The sequence below is a fragment of the Hemibagrus wyckioides genome, linkage group LG19, assembly GCF_019097595.1.
Source record: "Hemibagrus wyckioides isolate EC202008001 linkage group LG19, SWU_Hwy_1.0, whole genome shotgun sequence".
Taxonomy (NCBI): domain Eukaryota; kingdom Metazoa; phylum Chordata; class Actinopteri; order Siluriformes; family Bagridae; genus Hemibagrus; species Hemibagrus wyckioides.
The window spans coordinates 9,996,758-10,019,204 of record NC_080728.1 but is presented as its reverse complement, the minus strand read 5'-3'; the positions used below and the strand labels follow the sequence as shown (position 1 = coordinate 10,019,204).

Genomic DNA, 22,447 nt, shown 5'->3' with positions numbered 1-22,447 from the left:
TGTTGGAAGGCACGATGTTGCAGCCGATTGGCTAAAATGGGTAGCTTCGTTCACCTTGACGTAAGACAGAGACGCTCCCCCTTTCCCACAATGCATCGGGGTAAGGGTCTAAGGAAAGATGGCGGAGGGAGGAGCAGCTGATCTGGATACTCAGAGAGGAGAGGTCGCAACGCTGCTCAAAACTCAGCTCCGGAAAGGAGACACTTGGTGAGAATTTAACAGCACGCTTTCCTAGGAGTGGTGTAGCCTTCTGCAGCCCGAGTCATGTGATGACAAGCGCCACAAAAGAGGAAAAATAAACGGAACGGCCCGTGTTGACAGCTAGCTAACGATGCTGTTAGCTTAGCCGGCCTGAGCGTTCGTTAGCACAAATATTGATAGAGGTTTGTCCCGCACGTAGTGTTGACTTAACTCACGTTTACCAAACAACAATAAGTGGTGTTGTTTGTTTTTAAAATACCTACCAAACTCTTTAAATGGTCAGTGTAGTAAAGGCGTTAACGCCTGTAGCCAGTTGCTAACTAGCCAGCTCGCTAACGTTAGCTACGTCTGTCATGAGCAGCCAGGGCGGAGACGAGAGATTGGCACCTGTCAACAAAATCTCTCACACAAACCACCTCTTTCTGTCAGCTAACGTTACCGTTACTGAAACACTCGTATACACTGACCATGAATTTGATTTAAGCGAACAAGCAAGATTTCAGCTGTAAAGTTTCCCTGCTCTGACACACCTGACTCATCAGCCCTTTAACACGAGCTGCATGAGGTGTTAAAGCAGAGAGACACGTTCACATGTGTGGTGATGAGCTGCCTCAGGACCAGGACTGGGAAAGATGATGGTACTGAGTGTTTTATAGACTGGAAGCTGCTCTCTAAATGTAGAATTACAGCCAACAGCTCTGCTCAACGCAGGCACCATATTGATCTGTCTAATATCGGTGGCTTTGATGGATATTATATTAGGAGCTCATATCATATCACTATAGCAGAGATCTCACTGATCATAAAAGCCTTCATAGAAATGTCTGTCGTCTTTGATGGATTTTATTTGAATGCACTGTGTGATCAATGAGCTGGTCATGTGTTTACTGAATGCACCTGCATCTATGTTTTATAGACTGGTTAAATTATAATGTAGAATTACAGCAACAGCTCAGCCTGTCATGTAAGAATAAAACCTAGACGACCTTGCTTGTTTTATGGATATTATATTGCAATATATAAATTCTCATGTAGTGCATTACACTTTACTCATTTGAACACAAAACCTTCACTGAAATTTGACCTCTTATGATGAAGTGTCATCGTGACTGTCACTTTTTTCCTTCATGTGGAGATTTAACCATGCGAATGTTACTTTTTTTTAAACAGGTACTTGATAGACAGTCACTGGTTTAAACAGTGGAAGAAATATGTGGGCTTTGACAGTTGGGACAAGTACCAGATGGGAGATCAGAATGTCTACCCTGGACCAGTGGACAATTCGGGTCTCCTTAAAGGTCAGCCAGAGCTTTGATTTTGTGCAACAGAGCCAAAACTTGTTTTTGTGTTTACATTGAGAATGTTGATGTTGTGCCACAAATGTTAGAGTTAACAGTAAAATCATGTATCCTGTATAGTCATATACTAATCACATGACTCTTATTCATTAAAATGTACGCTCCTAGCCACACATTTGACCAGTGCCTGTTTCTGTCTTGTACTGTTTTAGATGGGGATGTTCTTGCCATTAAGGAGCACCTTATTGATGAGTTGGACTACATCCTTGTGCCTACTGAGGGCTGGAATAAGTTAGTGAGTTGGTATGGGCTGACTGAGGGCCAGGAACCAATTGCCCGAAAGGTAGGTTTTTATCACTCTGTGTGGGTTACAAATTTTGTATAAAAAGCACTGTATGCTTCTAACAGTCAGTTTAGTTTAATGCAGAGTTGAGTGGATTGCTTTGGGTGTGTTTGATGAGGATGTTTGAGTGAAGCCTGCTGAGGTTGTGGTATTGGTGTAGTTCTCCACTGAGCCATTTCCTTTCACCTCAGTCGTCACAGTTATTTTCTGTATGAAATAATTTTACAAGCTGCTGATTTGTGGCTGTGCTAAAATATTAAGTGGTGCATCCATTGTTTGCTCAAGTGTTTGTTTTATATTATTACCAGAATATGTTTTTGACTTTACATTAAGTCATGTAATAACACATTTAGTTAAAGTGCTCCTAAAACTTTTCTCTCTTTCTACGTTACTTCCACAAATTTTACTTCCTCACTTTCGTTACAGTAGACGGCCATGTTGATTATTCAAATGTATCCAGTCATGGCATCATGGCTGCTTCTGGAGTTTCTCTTTAGCCTGATTGTTCCTCCCCTTTTAGCCATGTATGTCACAGGGGTATCAAGTAGCCCGTGCGTTTCTATTTTAAGAGGGACTCTGGATGACTGCACCGTTACATGGAGCGATCTGCTAGGCACAACATGCAAGAGGTTCATTCTTTTTTCCTCACTTTCCGTGGCTTCTAGTTCTACATGGAGGCCGATTGGGATTTAGCGTTTTGGCTGGTGCTCAATGTGGCCTAGAGGCTGATTCTAGGCACCTGCATTTGTGTGTCCTTGTTTGGAAAGAGGAGGATTGCCGGCTGAGGTCAGAGAGGGAGAGAGACAGGGAGTGAACGAATGTGTGCTAGAATAAGAGCAAGTATCACAGACATGAGTCAAGTCGAATCATTTTGCTCAGTTGAGAGTAGTAGGAGTCACGGGGTAAATGTATACACTTTGGCTGTGTTGAGGATAGCAAATGCAAACTAAGAACATGCGCCAGCTTATACATATAGTGTGTTGCTTCACTCATGGAGGAGTGGTGTGAAATAAATAGTAGGGGACTCTTCAGCTGTCTCTGTGCACGGTTGCTAAATTAAGCGTCTCTCATTCGCTTGTTTCAGTACAGGTCTTAGAGCAATGACTTCACACATAGACTGTTTTTTTTTTGGTTAGGCTTGCTTATTTGCAAAAAAATTCTACATTTGGGCATTAATATCTAATTTCCAAACAATTTGTTCATTTCCCTGTTGGCATCTTGGCTCTGCTCTCTGTAGGTGGTTGAGCAGGGTATGTTTGTCAAGCACTGCAAAGTGGAGGTCTACCTCACCGAGTTAAAGCTATGTGAAGACAGCAACATGGACAATGTCATCACTAGACGCTTTAGTAAAGCGGACACAATAGGTAAGTTTTTGTGATTTGGTGACTTAAACCCAATCCAAACTGATAAGTCACTACTACTGTCATGCACTTTACCCATGCAAGGGAATGGTTTTGTTTTTTTCAACCCATAATTAATGTCATCCAAGCTAATGAGTGGCATTTTGCTGAACTTTCCTTTCTTTAGCTCATAGAATACCTCTCCTCACCCCAAAATGTTGTTTATGCCCTGTAAAAATGAAACTACAAATACTCACACTGTTGAGTGAATGCTTTCCACATTGTAGATTGAAGTAGAATTAATGGAACTGAAGGGTGAAAATGAAAATGTTCAGAAAGACTTTAACAGTGTTGAAGTAGTAGGTAGTTGTAAATATTAAATATTTACAGAGAACAAATATTCTCATCATTAATATGAAATCTGTGATAGAAGTCTGAATCTCTGTATGTTGCCCTTGTTGTGCTGTGTTGTGTCCTTGTAGTCCCCCCCCACATTATTTTGCATTGTTCTTCACTTCATCAGTGATTGATTACTGCTGTTGAATAGAATTCAAGGCTTACCTTTTAATTAGTTTCTTCATAGCAGTATAACTAGACTGACATACAGTGCTTTGATTTTTCGACAACCATGACTAGACACACTTCGCAGCATGCCTGAATTCACTGATGTCTGATATGAGACTTGTCCCTTGCAGACACTATCGAAAAGGAGATGCGCAAACTGTTCAGCATTCCTGATGAAAAGGAGACCAGGTTGTGGAACAAATATATGAGTAACACCTTTGAGCCTTTGAACAAACCGGACAGCACCATTCAGGACGCTGGACTCTACCAGGGGCAGGTAGGAAAATAAAAGACAATGTAAAAACAGTGATGCACAAATAGCAGGGCATCTTTTTGTCCCAGGTGCAGAGCGGTTTAGTTTTTGTTCACTGAAACCATATGAATTCATGAATTTGATTTTGATTGTTGTTTGCTTATCTATGGTTGTGTCTTCAAGTGTCTGTAAATAATTTCTGTGTTGCTGAGAGTTTGGCACTGTCACTCTTTCAGCTAGAGGTGTTGCAGAATATTATAATTTATATAGCAGCTAATTCATAGGGACTTTTATGGTTGCTGTTCCACATCCTCTACTATAATAATAGACGGATGAAAAAAATGTGATTATTTTAAAATAGAAAATACTCAATATGATGAAGCTTTCTTTAAGCAGATGTTTAATGTTTGCCTCCGGTGTCTGTGCTTTGTAATAGTCAAATGCAAAGCGGTACATTTTTTCCAAAGGATGGGTGGTGCTTTTTTTTCTGCAAGCTGCAATTTTTTATGTTTATAGCTCAGTAACTATAAGTGGATCTCATATTTTAATAAATTATCGATTTTTAATTATTGGCAAAATGCTGTGTTATAAAAGGAATACAGGACTTTGAGACATATTGTTGTAAGTAAATAATCAATTTTGTGATAGTAATGCCCCTCAGCTTCACATCACACCACTGTGTTATTGCAGCATGTGCTGCAGTGTTTCTTTCCTTAAATGTTGCTTTTTGATGAGCTACTTTTAGTTTGTATGTCACCGTTTAACCTTTGTGTAAACAGTTTCCACTTTGGTGTTGTTCCAGCCCCACGTTTGACACGTTATAAAAGCTCCACAATAGTATTTTCAGTTGTTTCTAGACTGAGTGGTAAAGGACAGCTGGTTATGTAAAGGACACTGACTGTAAGCAGCAGGGGTGTGTGTCTCAACTGTTTAACTGCAGTAGCATAGTTCAGAAAGATGTCTAGATTTTTTTGTGGCAAGGTTTGTAAAACATTTTAGGTAACAGCCAGCATTATACACAGTCTCAGGTCAAGTGGGCTGTACAAAAAATGTTTACTGACCAATAACACATCTTGATCTCCTTGTGAATGTGTTCATTTGTCTGAAAATTACATTCTGAATGCATGAAGGGTTAAACATAGATCAACATACCACCTACAACACATGAACACACTACTATTCACAACCAAGAACACAATCAGTGTCTTGTGATATGTTTTTGACTTTTTGTAGTGTTGCAACCAGGAACTGACATGGACTTCATTAGGTTTTTACTGAATATTAAATGCATCCGAATGAGATTATATATAAAATGGATTCGTTTATTAATGAAGAATTACATGTAATTGAGTTTATGGCACTGAGGGTTTTGCTCTATTTTGCCCCCTAGTGTAATATAAGAGAGGTTTTTTTTTTTCAGTTCAGTTCAGTTCAATGACAAGCCACAAGACTATTTTAATGAACATTTTTTTAATTATTTTGTGGAATGGATTAGAACATTTATCCGAGTGGTATGTTACAGGGTTTATGAGGAAATAGGAAAATGCAAGCAGCAGATCTTGGATGTCGAAAAACCTTTGAAACTTCAGCTGAATTATATGTGACTGAATTGCCCTTTCTTTGCAGGTTCTTGTTATAGAGCAGAAGAACGAGGATGGAACTTGGCCTCGAGGTTCCTCAACGCCGAAGTAAGCGATTTGCAGATTCTTCTCCTCTGATTTTTACCATCATAATTCAACAGTAGAAGTGTCTTAACGTGTTTGTCTCTCACTCGTGTTCTGTATGGGTGTTTATTTAGTGGCATCCCATTCATACTACTAGAACTATACCATCAACTCACACATTCCCAGTGTATTTACTGTTTCGTGATTAGAAGAAGCTTGAAAACCCTCTTACAGCTCCGAGATCACTTGTAGCTAGTTTGTTTATCCTGCTATTCATTTTTTCCTTCTCTTTCTTTCTTACTGTTTGTCATGTTGTGCATAACTGCTATGCTCTGTTTATACTTTGCTTGAGTTGCTTCCATAACCCATTTCATTATTAAAAAAAGAAAAAGAAGAATAGCAGCTGTCAAAGGCTGTAAAGGCTTTGCTTTAATTTCTTCTAACTCATGATATTCTTTATCTTTTGAAGGTCATCTGGTGCTTCCAATCTCTCTGCTTTACCAAAGATCTCCCCTTCATCTCTCACAAACAATCATAACAGCAGCTTCAGCAGCAGGAAGTAAGCGCCAAATTGGGCGTGGTTCAGTGGGAGGGGTTTATGGGGGGTGGATCTAATATAGTCTTATATAGTCTAATACCCAAAGACCGCATGGTTTTGTGTGTGTTTGTGCTCTTTAGAGCCAGCCAAGCACGCCAAATAGCCTCCTTTCCCTCGTCCTCGGCAATTCAGAGACGAAAGATTTCTGCTTCGGCAGCAAAATTCTAGTGAACTCTTTACAGCAAGGCTGATGTCTTCATTATTAGCCGTTTTGCTGGCTGAGTGCGCAAGGGAAAGGAGGGTGGGAACAGTTTGGAGTATTGGGATAGAGCTTGTGTGTGTTCTTTTGGCCAGTTTGGAGTGTCTGTGTATGTGCTGTTTTTCTCTGCAGTGGATCACTGCTTAATCCATGGGAAGATAAGTTAATGCAGTCCCACTGACTTACTGTAGCACACTAGCGATACTCAGAGTGACAATGGATCTAAGGGCTCCCAAGATCAAACTGGCTTTTCTCTGGTTCTTTGGTATTAGATAGATCACTTTATTAACCCCAGAGGGAAGTTTACAAATAGATAGGTAGTTTTTCTAAATGGGCAAAGAAAGACATTTGTTCAGTTTTGTCATGGAGTATAAATTTGCAGGTGATATAAGGCTGTTTTCAGACTAGTCTGTTTTTTCCCCCTCTTTTTAAGTCTGTGGGAAGAGGCTGCAGGAATGGTAGAAGACAGAATTTTAAAACTTTCTGTCTGTCACAGTTTGAGCCAAAGGTACTGAGTAATTTGAAGTGCTTCAGGTCACAGATCAGGGGTGAGGATAGAGTGCCACTATGTAAAATAGCCAAAATTTTTGCTCTCCTGTGTTTACACTAGGATGAGACAGTTCACTAGCAGTTTGTCTCGTGTGGCTACTGTTGTTTGTAGGTTTAATTCTGATGAGGAACAGTAGTAGGTGTTGTGTAAAGCCTTCGAGTTAAACGCAAATGAAGTAGTGCACTAATTTGTGTGAAAATCAATTGTTTGAGATACATGATAATTGCTAGGCTTTGTGCTAGCTGTGTTGGCAAATTAGCAAAGAACGCTAGTCTTAAACACTCTCCAGAGATGACAACAATCTCTGCCTCTTTCTTTCAACGTTTTCTTCTTGAACGTCTTTGTTGCTCTATCACTGTCTCACTGTTGGTGAAAACATGTCTCCAGTAGTGACAAGCAGAGAATGCTTTGTGTTATAGCGTTTGTTACATGAGCCTCTTTTAAGGAAAAGAAGCCTTTATTGTTGGTTGTGGGTTTAGAGTAGTGAAGGTCTAATTAAAAAGATGCCCTGTACCCAAGAATTGTTTTTTTGAGAAAAGAAGGTGCTACTTAACTTGACCTTTCAGACCTTCAACACTTGTCCCAGGTGCTACCTTTTAATTTTATTTGGATGGTATCTCTAGTTAAAGGACTTAAACGTTTTAATGTTATTCTACAGCTTCTAAGGTACATAATGGGAGCTTAAGAGCCGCTTTTGTAACTCTGAGGATTCATTTGCATTGGCAGCCTTGTGGAAACTCTTGTCTTTTTTGGATGATTTAATTTTATAGCATGCATGTGAGGTATTGTGTTAATACGAGGTACTTGCTTATTTAGAGAACGTGTATTACCTTGGACACCAGAAGGAAATGCTGACATTTAAAAAATATTAAGAATCAGCACATTTGGGAAATGAAGGATTTTGTATGATCAGCACACATACTGACCCTCTGAGCTGCGCTTAAGAGAGCACAGGCTTCGATTTAGCTTGTAGTGTCCACTAGTTCACTAGTTTGCGTGTGTTTGCCCTTCTCTCTACTCTGCTGCATGCCCACACAAAACCTCAGGAAGAGATCACATCCATATCCACAACTTAACACAGTTGGAGTGCTCTTTTTCACTGTTTCATCATTTTGCATGCATTTGAAAAGGCCACCTTATGTATCACCACTCTTTCTGTACGATTGCTGTCTCTAGGATTGCTTTGTAAACATCTTTTTTTTTTTTTTTTTTTTTTTTTTTTATTCGTGTTTGATGACCGTTTTAAATCCATGAGTTTACAGTGGTTCTTGTAGTGTTACAGTGCATTAGCAGCTTTTGCAGTTCGGACAATGTGCATGGTTACGAGGGCTGGAGCAGTGAATTGGGTTCTCAGTGTGAATAAGGCAGCACAAGGTGAGGCGTTAAGAGTTACACTGAAAAAGACACTTCACATGTGTTAAGATAATGGCACTGCATTGCATTAGAAGGCAGTATTGCATGAGTATTACCTTCTTGTGGACTGGTGTTCTTTATAATATTTCAGCAACCTGTTACTGGAACCCAGGTGACTTATCTTTAAATTAATTTTACTAAAAACAGATGTATGGCAGGATACACTTGACCAGTTGTGGGCTTCTTGCTCAGGGATGCACCAGTTTCAGCTTAGTGCTGCAAACTCAGTCAAACTGAGTTTCTGACTTTCTGATCAGTAGCCAAATCCTTAACCACTTGGCTACCAATTGTCCACTTAAAGCTTTTTTGCATCGACCGGTGGAGAATTGACAGCTAGTCAGGGCCGTGGAAAAAAAAAACAGTAGAGAATTAGACAGCGAAGAAAAGAGCTAAATGTATGTTGTTAGTCTGGAAATATGTAAAGCAGATACGAGAACAGGACACTTTTCACTTTTATTTTAAAGGAATGTACTTGCTGTCATCGCTGTATTTGAGGTGTATACAAGACATTTTTATGATATTTGTATATGTATATATATCTCAATCTCTGTGAAGAGAGTAAATAGTAAATATGAATGTGTTAATGAGCAGCTGGATAAATCCTAATTTATACCAGCACTGTGCCATGTCCATGTATGCTCCCTATTATAAGCAACGTTACCTTTCTTTGTCTCACAGACTTCATATCTGATCACCCGAATGAAAGGGGGAAAAAAGAGACAGTTTTTTCTAATGGTATGAAATAGAGTAATATGATACTTAAAGAAGCACTGAAGCTGGAAATGTAATTTGTAGCCTGTTTACAGCTGTTAACCGAAGCACAGTTTCACTTATTCATTGCTTTTGTGTTTCACCATAGTAATAAAACTAAAAGAAAATACAGAATACAAAATTCAGTGTATGCTTGAAATCAGGGATTCATGTTTGAGTGAAATCGTCCTGCACCCCCCATTACCTAAGTATGCAATTAATCTACACCCTATGTTATAATTGTTCTTTCATACTAGCTATTTTATAATATAGATTTAGATTTAATATGCTAAATTTAAGTTTTTAAAATCATACTGAGGTTTTTTTTTTTTTTTTTTTTGCTGCCGTCTATTATTTGGATGCCACACATTATTATCTTCCAGCTAATTTGCTTTGGTGTAATGGATTACTCAATATTTGCTCATATGAGCTTAGATAATGTGACCCAGATCTCGGCACAACAAAATCTCAATAAATCAGGTTATGCTGAATTCTCTCTACTCCTCTACTTCATAGACTTGGGTGGATTTTTCCAGAAATCATACCAAAGTTGCGTTTATATACTGCCCACTGGTAGTATTAATAATAATAATAATAATAATAATAATAATAATAATAATAATAATAATAATTTATTAATAACAATAATTTATTATTATTATTATTAATAACAATAATTTATTATTATTATTATTAGTAGTAGTAGTAGTAGTAGTAGTCATATATTTGCACAGATACTGGACAAGTTAGAGAATGAATAATATGAATAATTTATTTTTTGGGCAGATTACTACAGCAATGTTGTATTCATAAAACAGAGTTTCGACTGTTTGGTAGATCTTAGTGTTAGTATTGGTGAAATATGAGAAAAAAACATGCTTAGAGATTAAATCTTTTTAAATACTGATTGGAAAGTTGGGAAAGTTTTGTGTTAGGTCCTTAAGCAAGGCCCTTATTCATCAAGTACTTGACTCAAAAGCAGTGCACCAAATGTCTAAATCATTCAGAAAATGTTGAGAAATATAGCCATTCAGTTGGACAGGGGAAATTGCCTTCAATTTGTGTGAAATGTAATAGGTCTTGCAGTTGTTATAAGTATTATTATTTATTTATTTATTCATTTATTAATTATTATTTATCTTTGAGTTTTGTTCTTCACCCTCCCTATTACCACCTGACCCAAAAAAGAAAGCATAATACTTTGATAACTGTGCTTCGAAACATCAGAACATTGACCGCTTTCGTGTCTGAACTATATATACAGTGAACAGGGACTGAATGAAGACACGGCATGCGTCTCCTGCGCTGTGTATCCTTCTCAGCACTGCTCCATTATGCAGCATCTTGTTTAGCAAATCTGTTTGAAATGTGTGTTAAATATTCAGCACACCCTCTTGTTTACAGTCATCTTTTCCCAACCCATTTGCCCAAAGCATGCACATAGAGTGTATGATGGAAATAGCAAGAGTTAATTGATTAGATTCCCCTTCATGTCCTTGTAACAGCGACTACGTAGGCAGAATATTACGGCCAGTAATTGTAGGAAAAGAATTGGCTTGTGTGCTGAATTGCAGACGTTGTCAGTCTTAGATGGCACCATTTGTGCTAAAGTAGCTTCTAATAAATAATTAACCACACATCTAGTGGTGATGCAGAGCAGTATATAATAGTGCTTTTTGTCTTCTTTCTCTTAGTTGTTTCCCCCTTTTCTGCATTTTGGTTCTTTATCTTTGCCCATTGCTCTGTTTTTCCCCTCATTGACTCTCTCCATCTTTGTCTGTCTATGTGAGCTTTTTATCTCTGCACACTCTGCAGTCTTTATGACCTTCACACTGTGTTTTCTGTGCACTTTCCAGTGCAGTGTTTAGGGTAGTGTGCTCAATTACAGGCTTCTCTTCTCCGTATATTGGATTGTAGCACTCCACAGAAATGCTTAGTCACACAAGTGAAGTGCCGTCCCAAGTCTCATCCGGAGTGCTTAGCACCTGGATTGCTTAGCATACTGCAACCTCGTCTCTCTCTCTCTCTCTTTCTCTCTCTCTTTCTCTCTCTCTCTCCCCCTCCCCTCCAGCTGATCATCCCGCCGGCTACTGAAGCTGCCTTACTAGCTTTCTGCTGCTGCTGTTCTATAAATATCCCCCCCCCCAACCATCTCTCTTCCTCCCCCCACCATCTCTCTTCCTCCCCCTTCCCTCCCCACTGTCTTTCTCCATCTCTCCTGTTTGGAGCAGGAGGGACAGGACAAGCTCGGATGACACTCCTGGCCTGCAGAGCTTCCCTGCTTCAGCAGTAGCTGCTCTCTCCTTCCTCTCCTCCCCTTTCCCCTCTTCCCCCCACCCCTCTCTCTCTCTCTCTCTCTCTCTCTCTCTCTCTCTCTCTCTCTGCATGTTTGTGGGGGCATGGCGGCCGAGGGGAGATGCTCCTGTGCTGCTGGTGGTGCCTGAGGCCGGAGAGGCTCGAGAGAGTGCTGAGCGGCGACACCACACAGCCAGATCAATGGGACCGAGGCGTGCACTGCACCCAGAGGTCTGCTGCAAAACCATGTGCTTTCACTGGGGCCTTGGCGGGGAGGACGTGCGAGACTTGGAGCACTGATTGTAGTCACTCAGCATGCCAGATTTGATGTTTCAGCTTATGTTTTTGCGTGCATTGGATGGCAGTTCGGATTGTAGGACGCTCAGGCATTTAGGAGGATAGGCTTTTGATGTAATAGGATTTGGATATTTGTTTATGGGAACAGGAAACTCAAGTCAGCGTTTTGTTTGTGATGTGATGCAGCTTCTTTTTGGACCATGCACTTGGATTCTCGCTACCTCTAATTATATATATATTTTTTTCTTGTATTCCCCCATCTGTCTTTCTGTCTTTCCTGGCACTTCTTTCACTGCAGTGTGAAAAACTCTAGCTACAGCCTTTCATCCTACCCTCCCTATAGCAGTTATGAGTACTCGGACCAGAGTAGGCACAGTGAGAAAGCAGGCCTGTGTGGCCTCTCCAACCTGGGCAATACCTGCTTCATGAATTCTGCTACACAGGTAGGTCATGGATTCACCTCGTGAACTCATTTACTACCATCTCAGTAACAAACTGTTGTTTTTTTATCATTGCTGTGATAACATCAAGGGTGCATGCTGCTATTTTTCTTTTACCAGGAGAGATGCATGTAATGTAGGTAGATGCATCTATATATAGCTTTTAGAGTAATATTTTAAAGCTACCTCAATGATCCTTTAATATGTATCTTTCAAAAGTATGAATTGTGCATCCTTGATGTTGCCACATTAGTGATAAGAAAAGTATAATACATGTGTTTCATAGTGGGGAGATGTGCTAGAATTAGTGAGTGTGTTTACACATACAAGATCATTTCAAACTCTTCAAGAATTTGTTTAACCAAAAAAGAGATCAGTTCATATTCACTAAATTTGTTAGTAGGGGAATCTATAACCCACTAGCAGTCTATTAGTTTAGCTCTCTCACATCTGATTGTGTACATGGAAATCAAACAATACAGTATGATAGAATGTTGTAGCAGATGGACTGCAGTGTTTAAAGAATACTGAAAAATCTAGGGAGGCTGTAATGTTTCCTCAGCAAGCAGGAATTTGTGGTTTCAGCAAAAAGTGGCACTGCAGGGACCTGCAGGATGAACATTGATGTTTTGTAGTGCTGATTGTTGTGACGACACTTGCAGCAGTCTGTGTTTGGGACAGAAGGCAGTGTGTGTATGGACTTTGTCCCTTTTACGTTTTTTTGTAAGTGAGTTTTTACTGCACTCTTACGATCTGGATCTTTCTAATTGTACCCTGCGTTTGTCCTGCAGTGCTTGAGTAATATTCCTCCGCTCACTGAGTACTTCCTGAAGGACAAATATCAGGATGAGCTGAACGAGGACAACCCTTTAGGAATGAAAGGAGAGATTGCTAAAGCTTACGCTGAGCTCATCAAACAGCTCTGGTCTGGCAAATACAGCTACGTCACTCCTAGACCTTTCAAGGTAAAGTGGCAAGTATTTGAGAAACAAAACAAAGGATACCGGTTTAGTTTATTTGTTATATATATATATATATATATATATATATATATATATATATATATATATATATATATAGATATATATATATATATATAATGTAATGTAATGTAATGTAATATATTATATTATATTATATTATATATTATATTATATATTATAATATATAATATTATATATTATATATTATATATTATATATTATATTATATTATATATATATATATATAGTGGTAGCTGCATAGAAATGTACCATGGTATTTTAGTATTAGGTTTGAAAAATTAGCTTAAGACACTGTTTTGCCTCCTTTTTTGTTTTACTCGTTTCAAGATATAATTGTCTGATGAGAGCAACATGAAATCCTAATAACCATTAATCACCATATCCAAATCTTACATGTGTGACAACTTGTCAAAAAGCTATACTGAACAAAATTGGTTTACAGATAAATGTTGGTTAAAGCAACTAAAACGTTCTGTCTGTGCAATTAGACCCAAGTAGGGCGCTTTGCCCCTCAATTCTCAGGCTATCAGCAACAGGACTCCCACGAACTGCTGGCCTTCCTTCTTGACGGCTTGCATGAAGACTTGAACCGCATCAGGAAGAAGCCCTACATCCAACTCAAAGATGCTGACGGTAGACCAGACAAGGTACCTCACACACTTTTACTGCTAATAATTACAAAAGTCTTTAAAACTAATTACTTAATTGTTGTATAGTATGTATGTAAGACAAACACATCCATACAGTGTTGGATATTCTCTCTAGTTCTGCTTAGCAATTACTCAGTAATTAATCCGTAATAACAACATAAAAACTACATAAATAAATACAGATGCCTGATCTACGCAGCACAGAATTACATCATTCATGAGTATATTTCCCCTTGCTCTTGTGTGTGCTGGGCATGATGACATTTGATGGCAGATTGACATTCGTTGTATCACGCATATGATGTATGCGTACAAATTTGCTGCCAGTTTTGACCCCACATAATTCAGGTTACACTTGCTGTCCATTACTGACAAACATGCTGCTTAAATTATGAACTTAATAGATTTGTTTTTATAGCTCTACAATATAGGACCTTGATGCGTTGTTTAATATGCCAAATGTTAACTGTTATGGTTTTTATACCATTGTGTTAAGCACCTTGTGGTTATTTTGCACACATTAGTATTGCTTGCACTGAATCTAAGTGCTTACTTCTCAGGTAGTAGCTGAAGAGGCCTGGGAGAACCATATCAAGAGGAACGACTCCATCATCGTGGATATTTTTCACGGCCTCTTTAAGTCTACGTTGGTCTGCCCGGTGTGTTCAAAGGTCTCTGTGACTTTTGATCCATTCTGTTACCTAACACTTCCTCTGCCCATGAAGAAGGAGCGTACACTGGAGGTCTACTTGGTGCGGCTGGACCCCCTCACCAAACCCACACAGGTAAATAATCGGTGCTTTTCCACCAGAAGGTGCCACATGGCTCAGCTCTACAAATTACAACAGGATATACAGACAGATACAGATAGAGCAGACTATTGATTGGTCAAACTAATTAATTTATAGTAATTTGCAACAGCTTGACCTGTGATCCATGAAAAATGTACCATCCGGGTTGGGCAAAACCCAAATAACTTCCTTCACCACACAATAATACAGGGAATAATATCCATTTACTTTCACAGGTGGTGTGGGATTATGATAAACTAACACATGCATGCAGACAGGACACAGATAATCCTTGTTTCAGATGTATTACTGAGCCATGCTGTTTGGTGCACAGTAAACGTGCCGCATATACACTATACATTATTCACAACCTCAAACCTATAACAAGACTAAGCACAGCTAAAGTCTTCTCTGCTGGTTTTTTTATTGAGGGATATGCTAGTTTTTATGCATTAATTTTTTTTATTACTCTGCCGTAAGTGAAAATCTAAACAGCCTGGCTTTGGGAGAGAGTCATTTAATATCTGTTAAAATTTTCTCCTCTGTATTTTACAGTACAAGCTGACAGTACCCAAGGTTGGCTACATCTCAGACCTCTGTGCTTCTCTTTCGACTATGTCTGGAGTACCTGCGGAGAAGGTAAACAGTTAGGGTTTCACAATGTCTAGGTCTAAAAGAAAACATTAATGCAGTCAAATGTTTTACTTTGCTTTGTTGTTCTTGTTCAGATGATTGTCACAGATATCTACAACCACCGGTTCCATCGAATCTTTGCAACCAACGAGAACCTGAGCAGTATAATGGAAAGGGACGATATCTATGTGTAAGTATGATCAGCAACATACCCAGAAATATAAACACTGCTTTGATGGTGAAGTTCTGACATTTTATATATAAAAACTGTATATTTATATACACTGTATATACACTGATAAAAAAACTCCAGGCTTTCCTGAACTAAAATGTTTCTCATATAATGCTCATGTTACTCAAATCTCAACCACAAATTAACCAAAGATGAAAAAGGTAAAATTGCATTACGAAGAATCATTTCCAAGAAGCATTACAGATATTGTGACAACCGGTATATGATTAGGCTTCAATGAAGTTCGCTCTGGCACATAATTATTCAACATCATCAATCCTAAAGCCTAATGGTTGGTTACTCTGTGCGGATATCATACTTAGCTAGTACGTTTTTAGGTAAGGTTTTAGGCAGAATTTAAGATTATATTTGTTATATTGACTCCATTTATACCACAATTTTTTATAGGAAGAAATCTTAGGCAGGATTAAATAAAAACATTTCCACATTTGTTTTGTTGGTTTCTTAAGGTTGAGCTGCCAGCATTTACTCACACATCATGGTAATTATCTTGGCTTATTTTATGTAGGTGCCATCTGAAAACCACTGAACCTGAACTACTGCTTCAGTTCAACTCATTACAGCAGTATTATTCCATTGTTCAGCATCACAACTTTTATTTATTTATTTAGAACAGGAGAAAAATTATAATAAACAGTTTAAAGGTGCCACAAACCAGTCTGGTATCAGATATATTCCACCAACTGATATATAGCACCCACTCTTCTTATCCCCATGACTGTTTGTGCAGCGGTTTTATAGTAATTAGGGCAAATACAATTAATGGCATTTGTCAGATGGCCTTCATCTCGTTTATGTAACTGAGTTAGTGATGGTTGCTCCAGGGCCCAGCATTGGAAGCTTGGCAGTTCTGGGATTTAAACTCAACCTTACAATCAGTAGTCCCATCAGAGTCTTATCCATTGAGCTACCACTTCCCAAATACATGAGCTGTTTCACCATTTCAGTTTTTTATATTAATATTTATATCAAATGTAAACTTCTAAGTTCACGCCACTAGTTCAGGAAGCATTGTAATACATGCCTTTTGATGAAGGGTTTAGTATCAGCAGTGTAAAATTAGTAATGACTGCATGATATTGTGTTACTTCTGTATAGGTTTGAGGTTGGAGTAAACCGACTAGAGGACACAGAGCATGTGGTGATTCCTGTGCACCTGCGAGAAAAGTATAAGCAGTCTGGCTATAACCATAGCAGCACGCCCCTGTTTGGCCTACCCTTCCTCATAACCATCCCACGCACTCTGAGTGAGGAGAAGTTATACAACCTACTACTTCTCCGTTTGTGGTATGGCTCCCTCTCTTTTCCCTCTGTTTCCATGGTCTCCCTCTGCCCCTCTTTTTTTTTTTTTCCACAACCTGAGTTAATGTTTCCAAAAGTAAGTTGAGAGCACAGGTACAATATTTCTCGGTGTCTCATTTGCAGTCGTTTTGTGCGCTCCGCTGTGGGAGAAGAGGATTGCGACGAAACGCACTTGTCCAAGCAGCACGCCATCAACGGCAATGCCACTAACGGTATTCTGGAGGAGGGCTCGCCCAGTAAGCATGCTGTTTGAGTGCATCCTTTAATCTCATGCCCTTGTGTTCACAGAAAGCATGTTCATCACTTTAATTACAAGCAAGCTCAAGCAAACAAGCACACTCATCCTGTGCCCAAGGTGCCTTACACTTAAACAAGCTGATATGCTCTGCATTTTTACGATGCAATAAATTTTAGTTTTAGTGCTATTGTAAAGACAGCACCGATTTATATAATCTAACAAGAATAATTTGGTATGAAGAGTTTTCTTGATTGTAAATTTTCATGGTAGATTTAGATAACATAAAGTCACCTTAAAAACACCGTCAGTGACATTTCTGCTGACTCATATCTGCTTTCTGTGAGCTCTGGTTTGCATTTTCTATTGTTGGATGTAAGATGCAACACATGTAAGAATTGTTGGAACATAAACCGTCACTGAAGGCATCAGAAATAAGTCCTCCATAGCATTAGGACAGAAGTAGGCATGAAAAGCTCCACATTTAGAAATCTTCTCAATAACAGCACAAGCTATACGCCATCTGTGGGATTATTAAGTATACAGATATACAGACATTTGTTTTTATAATTAGTTTTGTATTAATCATTTTTCCAGGATTTTGCTACTACTAACAAAGCATGTCACAGTTTTGTTGTGAATGGTTTGTCAAAAAGTGCAATGGTTTGGCAAAAACAACAAAAGAATGAAGCTAATGTAGTTAATATGCAATGGAAGTCTGGCTCAGCCACGATTTTGTAAATAAATAAATGCATGCCCAAATCTACATATACTTGCTTCAAAATGGCAATGCTGCATTTTGTAAAATTAGAAGGACTCATCTGTATTTACAACCTAGTGGATAAAAGTGCAAAAATTGAACTGTGCTATGATCCACACAACTATCCCTGTTCCTTTGTCTCATGTGGACATTTGCTGGAGTCTGCTACATTTGCTGGAGTCTGGTATGTTTCAATAAATGTATCCATGACCCAGCTACTTGCACAGAAAAGGGGGAATTGACATGGCAAATGACCAAAGACTGTTAACTGCTTTAAACTTTTCAATAAAATTTAAAGACAGGGAAATATTTTTTTATTCCAGTGACATTATCTTGCTTTTACCAGCTCACTGACTTGTGAAGTTGCTCAAGTCCCACTGGAAAACTAGCAAAGGTGCTGACAGCTAGTCAGACTGCAACCTAAAAGGTTTGTTGATTAAGAAGTATACAAAAGATATCAGATGCTCCACCTATGGGCTGCAAAGTGTCTGAGGTTAAAGAGACGTCCAAGGTGGCTGAAATCTATCAGCTACACATTGCAATGTACAAAAGCAAAACTTTACTAAACTGCATAAACGTCTACATGACATTATGCAAGAACTGGATGCAGTTTAAAACAAATGTATAGGCATGTGTTTACACCAAAGATTTTCATGTGAAAGACTTTTGTATCTTAAGTTTGAAATGGACACTACATATGGGCATCTGTCTGCGCAAATATATTTGGAGGATGTGGAGTGAGAAACTGGCCCTTACAGAGCAGTGAATCTGATTTCAGGTGAAATGGAGACTGATGAGCAGGATGATGAGTCCAGTCAGGACCAGGAACTCCCATCAGAGAATGACAACAGCCAGTCAGAAGATTCTGTGGGTGGGGACAACGACTTGGAGAATGGGGTCGGCCCAGAGAACACGACCAAAGGCCAGCAGCTCACAGGCCACAAAAAGCGACTTTTCACATTCCAGTTCAACAACATGGGCAAGACTGATTTGAGTTTTATTAAAGAAGAACCACGGCAGATCCGATTTGATGAGGGACACTTTCGACTCAGCGGTATGAAGCTCAAACCAACATTAATCTGCCACTCTTCTATAATTTTAATAATTATACACCATCAGCACAGTGATTATGAACACCTCCAGTTATGAGCTGTATCTTTTTATCCTCTACCTCACAGACAGATCCTATCTCTCCTTGGACTGGGAACCAGAAATAAAGAAGAAATACTTTGATGAAAGTGTAGTGGAGGTAAAATTTGCAGAATTTTTTTTATTTTTTTTTCCTCCCCAATCACATGTTCATGTTCATGCCTCTCTTGCCCCAGGACTGTGATAAACATGAAAGCATGGAATACAAACCTCAAAAGAAGGCCTTCTTTAAATTAAAGGACTGCATAGAACTCTTCACTACCAAAGAAAAGTTAGGAGCAGAGGACCCATGGTGAGATTGGGAATACCCCATTTTCCCCAAAGAATTTTCATTACTGTTACTTTGCTTCTCTCTTCTGTCTTTTCCAGCTTTTCTCATAACATGCTTAAAGGCATAACGTGCACTGGATGATGTTTTTTATTGCGCTTCTCTGAGTAAATTCTAGAGGCTATTATATTAAACCTGATGCCCTGTATCAGCATATTTCATTTTACGCATTGCACTGCTGCCACATGATTAGCTGATTAGATAAATGCATGAATGTGTAGGTGAACAGATGATACCAGTGAGTGTATATGCTTACCTTGATGTTTTAGTGATTCAGTTGTTTAACTGCTGATTAATTATTAACTGAGCAAACACTGCATAGATTTAAAGATACTGCTTTTAGCGCTATATGTGTGGGTATAACTGGTTTTATGTGTGTGGATTCAGGTACTGTCCCAGTTGTAAGCAGCATCAGCAGGCCACTAAGAAGTTAGACCTGTGGTCCCTGCCTCCTGTACTAGTGGTCCATCTGAAGCGCTTCTCTTACAGCCGCTACATGAGGGATAAGCTAGACTCATTAGTGGACTTTCCCCTTCGGTAGGTTTACATAAGCTTAGATTTGCTATCATGTGATGCTTGTAAGTATTATGTATAATATTAAGCTGCAGTTTGTGGTCACTTCTGTTGATCCGTTTAGTGACCTAGACATGTCCGAGTTCCTGATCAACCCTAATGCTGGGCCATGCCGCTACAACCTCATTGCTGTATCTAACCACTATGGAGGAATGGGAGGAGGCCACTGTGAGTGTGTACACACACAAACGCACACAATGTCCCCAGTGTGAGGTTAATTTAGTATGCATATTGAATCACATAACTTTGATGCAATTGTCAGATACGGCCTATGCCAAAAACAGGGACGATGACAAGTGGTACAACTTTGATGACAGCATTGTATCTCCAGTCAGTGAGGATCAGATTGTGGTGAGAAATGTTTTATACAGTTACAGGCAGTTTATTTTAGCTTTTTTTTGGAATAAGATAAGGTTTATTTGGATATGAAAAACAGCTAGTACAAACCATTTGTGTGTGTGTGTGTGTGTGTGTGTGTGTGTGTGTGTGTAGTCCAAAGCAGCATATGTCCTATTCTACCAGCGTCAGGACACAGTAAAAGGAACAGGCTACTTTGCTCTCGACCGTGAGGACCCCGAGGAGCCAGACACACAGGGGGTCAATGGCCAGAGTGACGAAGATGACGACGAAGAAGAGGAAGATCTAAACGACAACGAGCAAGATGAAGAGCTGGAGCCAAATGACATTTCCATGAACACCAACTGAGGTGGGACAGACCTGGCGTCACCGGATAGTGGTGTCGGTCATCTGAAGCCATATCGAGAGCAACGAGACTAGAGAGTACCACAGCTGGATGGGCTGGGTGATGAGAGCCCTTGTGATTTTAGCCTCTAACACAGCAGGGTGATTTTTTTTTTATTATTTCCTCTTTTTAGTTTTCCACATGGTCCCCCTGCCTCTGCTCCTTCTAGGCGTCTAAAGCTCTAAAGGTGAAAGAAAGCCTGAACCGGCTAAACAGAGGTCTAAATGTGATGCCTGAAAGTCTGCAATGTTGCTCTTTCGGTTTCCTTCATTGTAGTGTGGTGTTCATTTAAAGGTTTTATCGTTATTTTGCCTTGTATATAATGTTGGATGGACAGTGAACCTCTGGGTTTTAAGGAAAATGAGATTTCATTGACTGTTATTGTTGCACACTCCATTTTGTTTTTAGAGCTAGTATTAGTGCCACACATACTGCAGAAGCGGAATATAGCTTTCCGGGTGTCCAGTCTTTCAGCTGCTCAGAAAGATGTCTTTTAAACCAATGGCAAATGTATCAAGAAGCTATTTCACTCAAGTCAGGAGAGCACTGATACGTAATGTAAAAACTTTAGTCAATTGTGCTGCTGTATGCCTCCTTATGGGTTTTTAGAGTAACCTAAGCCTGGCAAATAAGAGTCCCCTGACTCTTTGACTTTAAGCCACATCAAAAACAAAGGTTTCTTAAAAGTGTGACTTTTAAGAACCATAGCTTTACCATTGCTTCAGATGTATGTCTCATTCTTTTTCACCATAGATGCTTTTTAATGAGATTATGAACATTTTGGTGATGCAATAGGTTTGTCTCTTGCCTCCATCACCTCGCCTTAAATCTAATCTCAGACTGTTGCCTGTTTGCACAGATGTTAGTTTGTTTGCATTTCTCATACACGCGCACCTAATGTAGATGCAGCCATAGGTGAAAGCTCACTTGTTCATCACACACCCTTCTTAACATAAACCTACATGCTCTAGTGACTGCTGAAATTTGCCTGCTCTCTCAGATTGGCAGCCAGAATGTATTTGACTAAGGAATTGACCTGTTTTTGGATTGATGCCTTCAATGGAAAGATTTTTTTTTCCTTGTTTTAGTTTAGGGGATCGGGGAGGGTGATTGAATCGCCTTTAATATTAACTACACAAAAAGTGGGGCTACTGCTGTATGTGCTTTGTGTAATAGGGAGCGTGGGCACGGGGATAATCAGACTGTGTGAGACTGGTAGGCTTTATAAATAATGTACATAAGAATTCACTCTGTGAGTGCACATTTGATAAATTTATTTATTTATATGTAAGCATTACAAAACAAAATGTATTTAAGACCACATGAGAGAATATGTATTGTCCAGCAGTATAAACGGGACTGGGATTTAGACCTGTTAAAGGATGTGCTATTGCTTGGAGTCTTTTGTAAAGCTAAAACACGGACATCCTTGCATGACGAAGGGGGTTTCAGCGTTTGGCTGCACTTGAGTTCACTTGGGTTTACATTTGAAATGTGCATGTGTATTTATATACAGAACTTCAATAAAGTTGTGTAAAGTCTTCTGCTGCCGTTTTCTCCTTGCACGTACTGTATTAAGGTGTCACTTTGAATTTTTTCCAATTTAGTGCAAATTAGCCAACCTTTGACTCAGTCCAGTAATGAGAGATATGCTCTTTGTCCTAATTACAGTACACTCAGAAACGTTTATTTTTATCAAGCTGGATTATCTGTCATCATATAAAGAATTATTCTTCATGCCTATATAAAATGAGTGGTGTATGTCACATCAGGTCACATGCCCTATATTCTTACACCATACACAACACTCTTATTGAAGACT

General features: G+C 39.1%; 1 protein-coding gene across 7 annotated transcripts; it reads left to right on the top strand.

Annotated features, from left to right (window-relative positions):
- The first annotated feature begins 59 nt into the window (after positions 1–59).
- On the top strand, positions 60–22,166 carry LOC131370143 (ubiquitin carboxyl-terminal hydrolase 15-like). 7 transcript variants are annotated; one of them, XM_058417255.1, is made up of 22 exons: positions 60–207; positions 1,372–1,499; positions 1,712–1,842; positions 3,080–3,206; positions 3,878–4,023; positions 5,626–5,687; positions 6,133–6,222; positions 12,064–12,208; positions 12,997–13,170; positions 13,698–13,856; positions 14,420–14,644; positions 15,206–15,289; positions 15,379–15,473; positions 16,635–16,823; positions 16,962–17,050; positions 18,612–18,887; positions 19,012–19,082; positions 19,159–19,274; positions 19,698–19,847; positions 19,948–20,051; positions 20,146–20,234; positions 20,376–22,166. In XM_058417255.1, the coding sequence occupies exons 1-22, from the start codon at positions 119–121 to the stop codon at positions 20,586–20,588; spliced, it is 2,952 nt and encodes a 983-aa protein (XP_058273238.1). In that variant the 5' UTR covers positions 60–118; the 3' UTR covers positions 20,589–22,166. The 7 variants fall into 7 exon arrangements, with proteins under 7 accessions (XP_058273238.1, XP_058273237.1, XP_058273239.1 ...); XM_058417254.1 differs by having other exon boundaries at positions 16,962–17,074; XM_058417256.1 differs by lacking the exon at positions 6,133–6,222 and having other exon boundaries at positions 16,962–17,074.
- Positions 22,167–22,447: the final 281 nt, after the last annotated feature.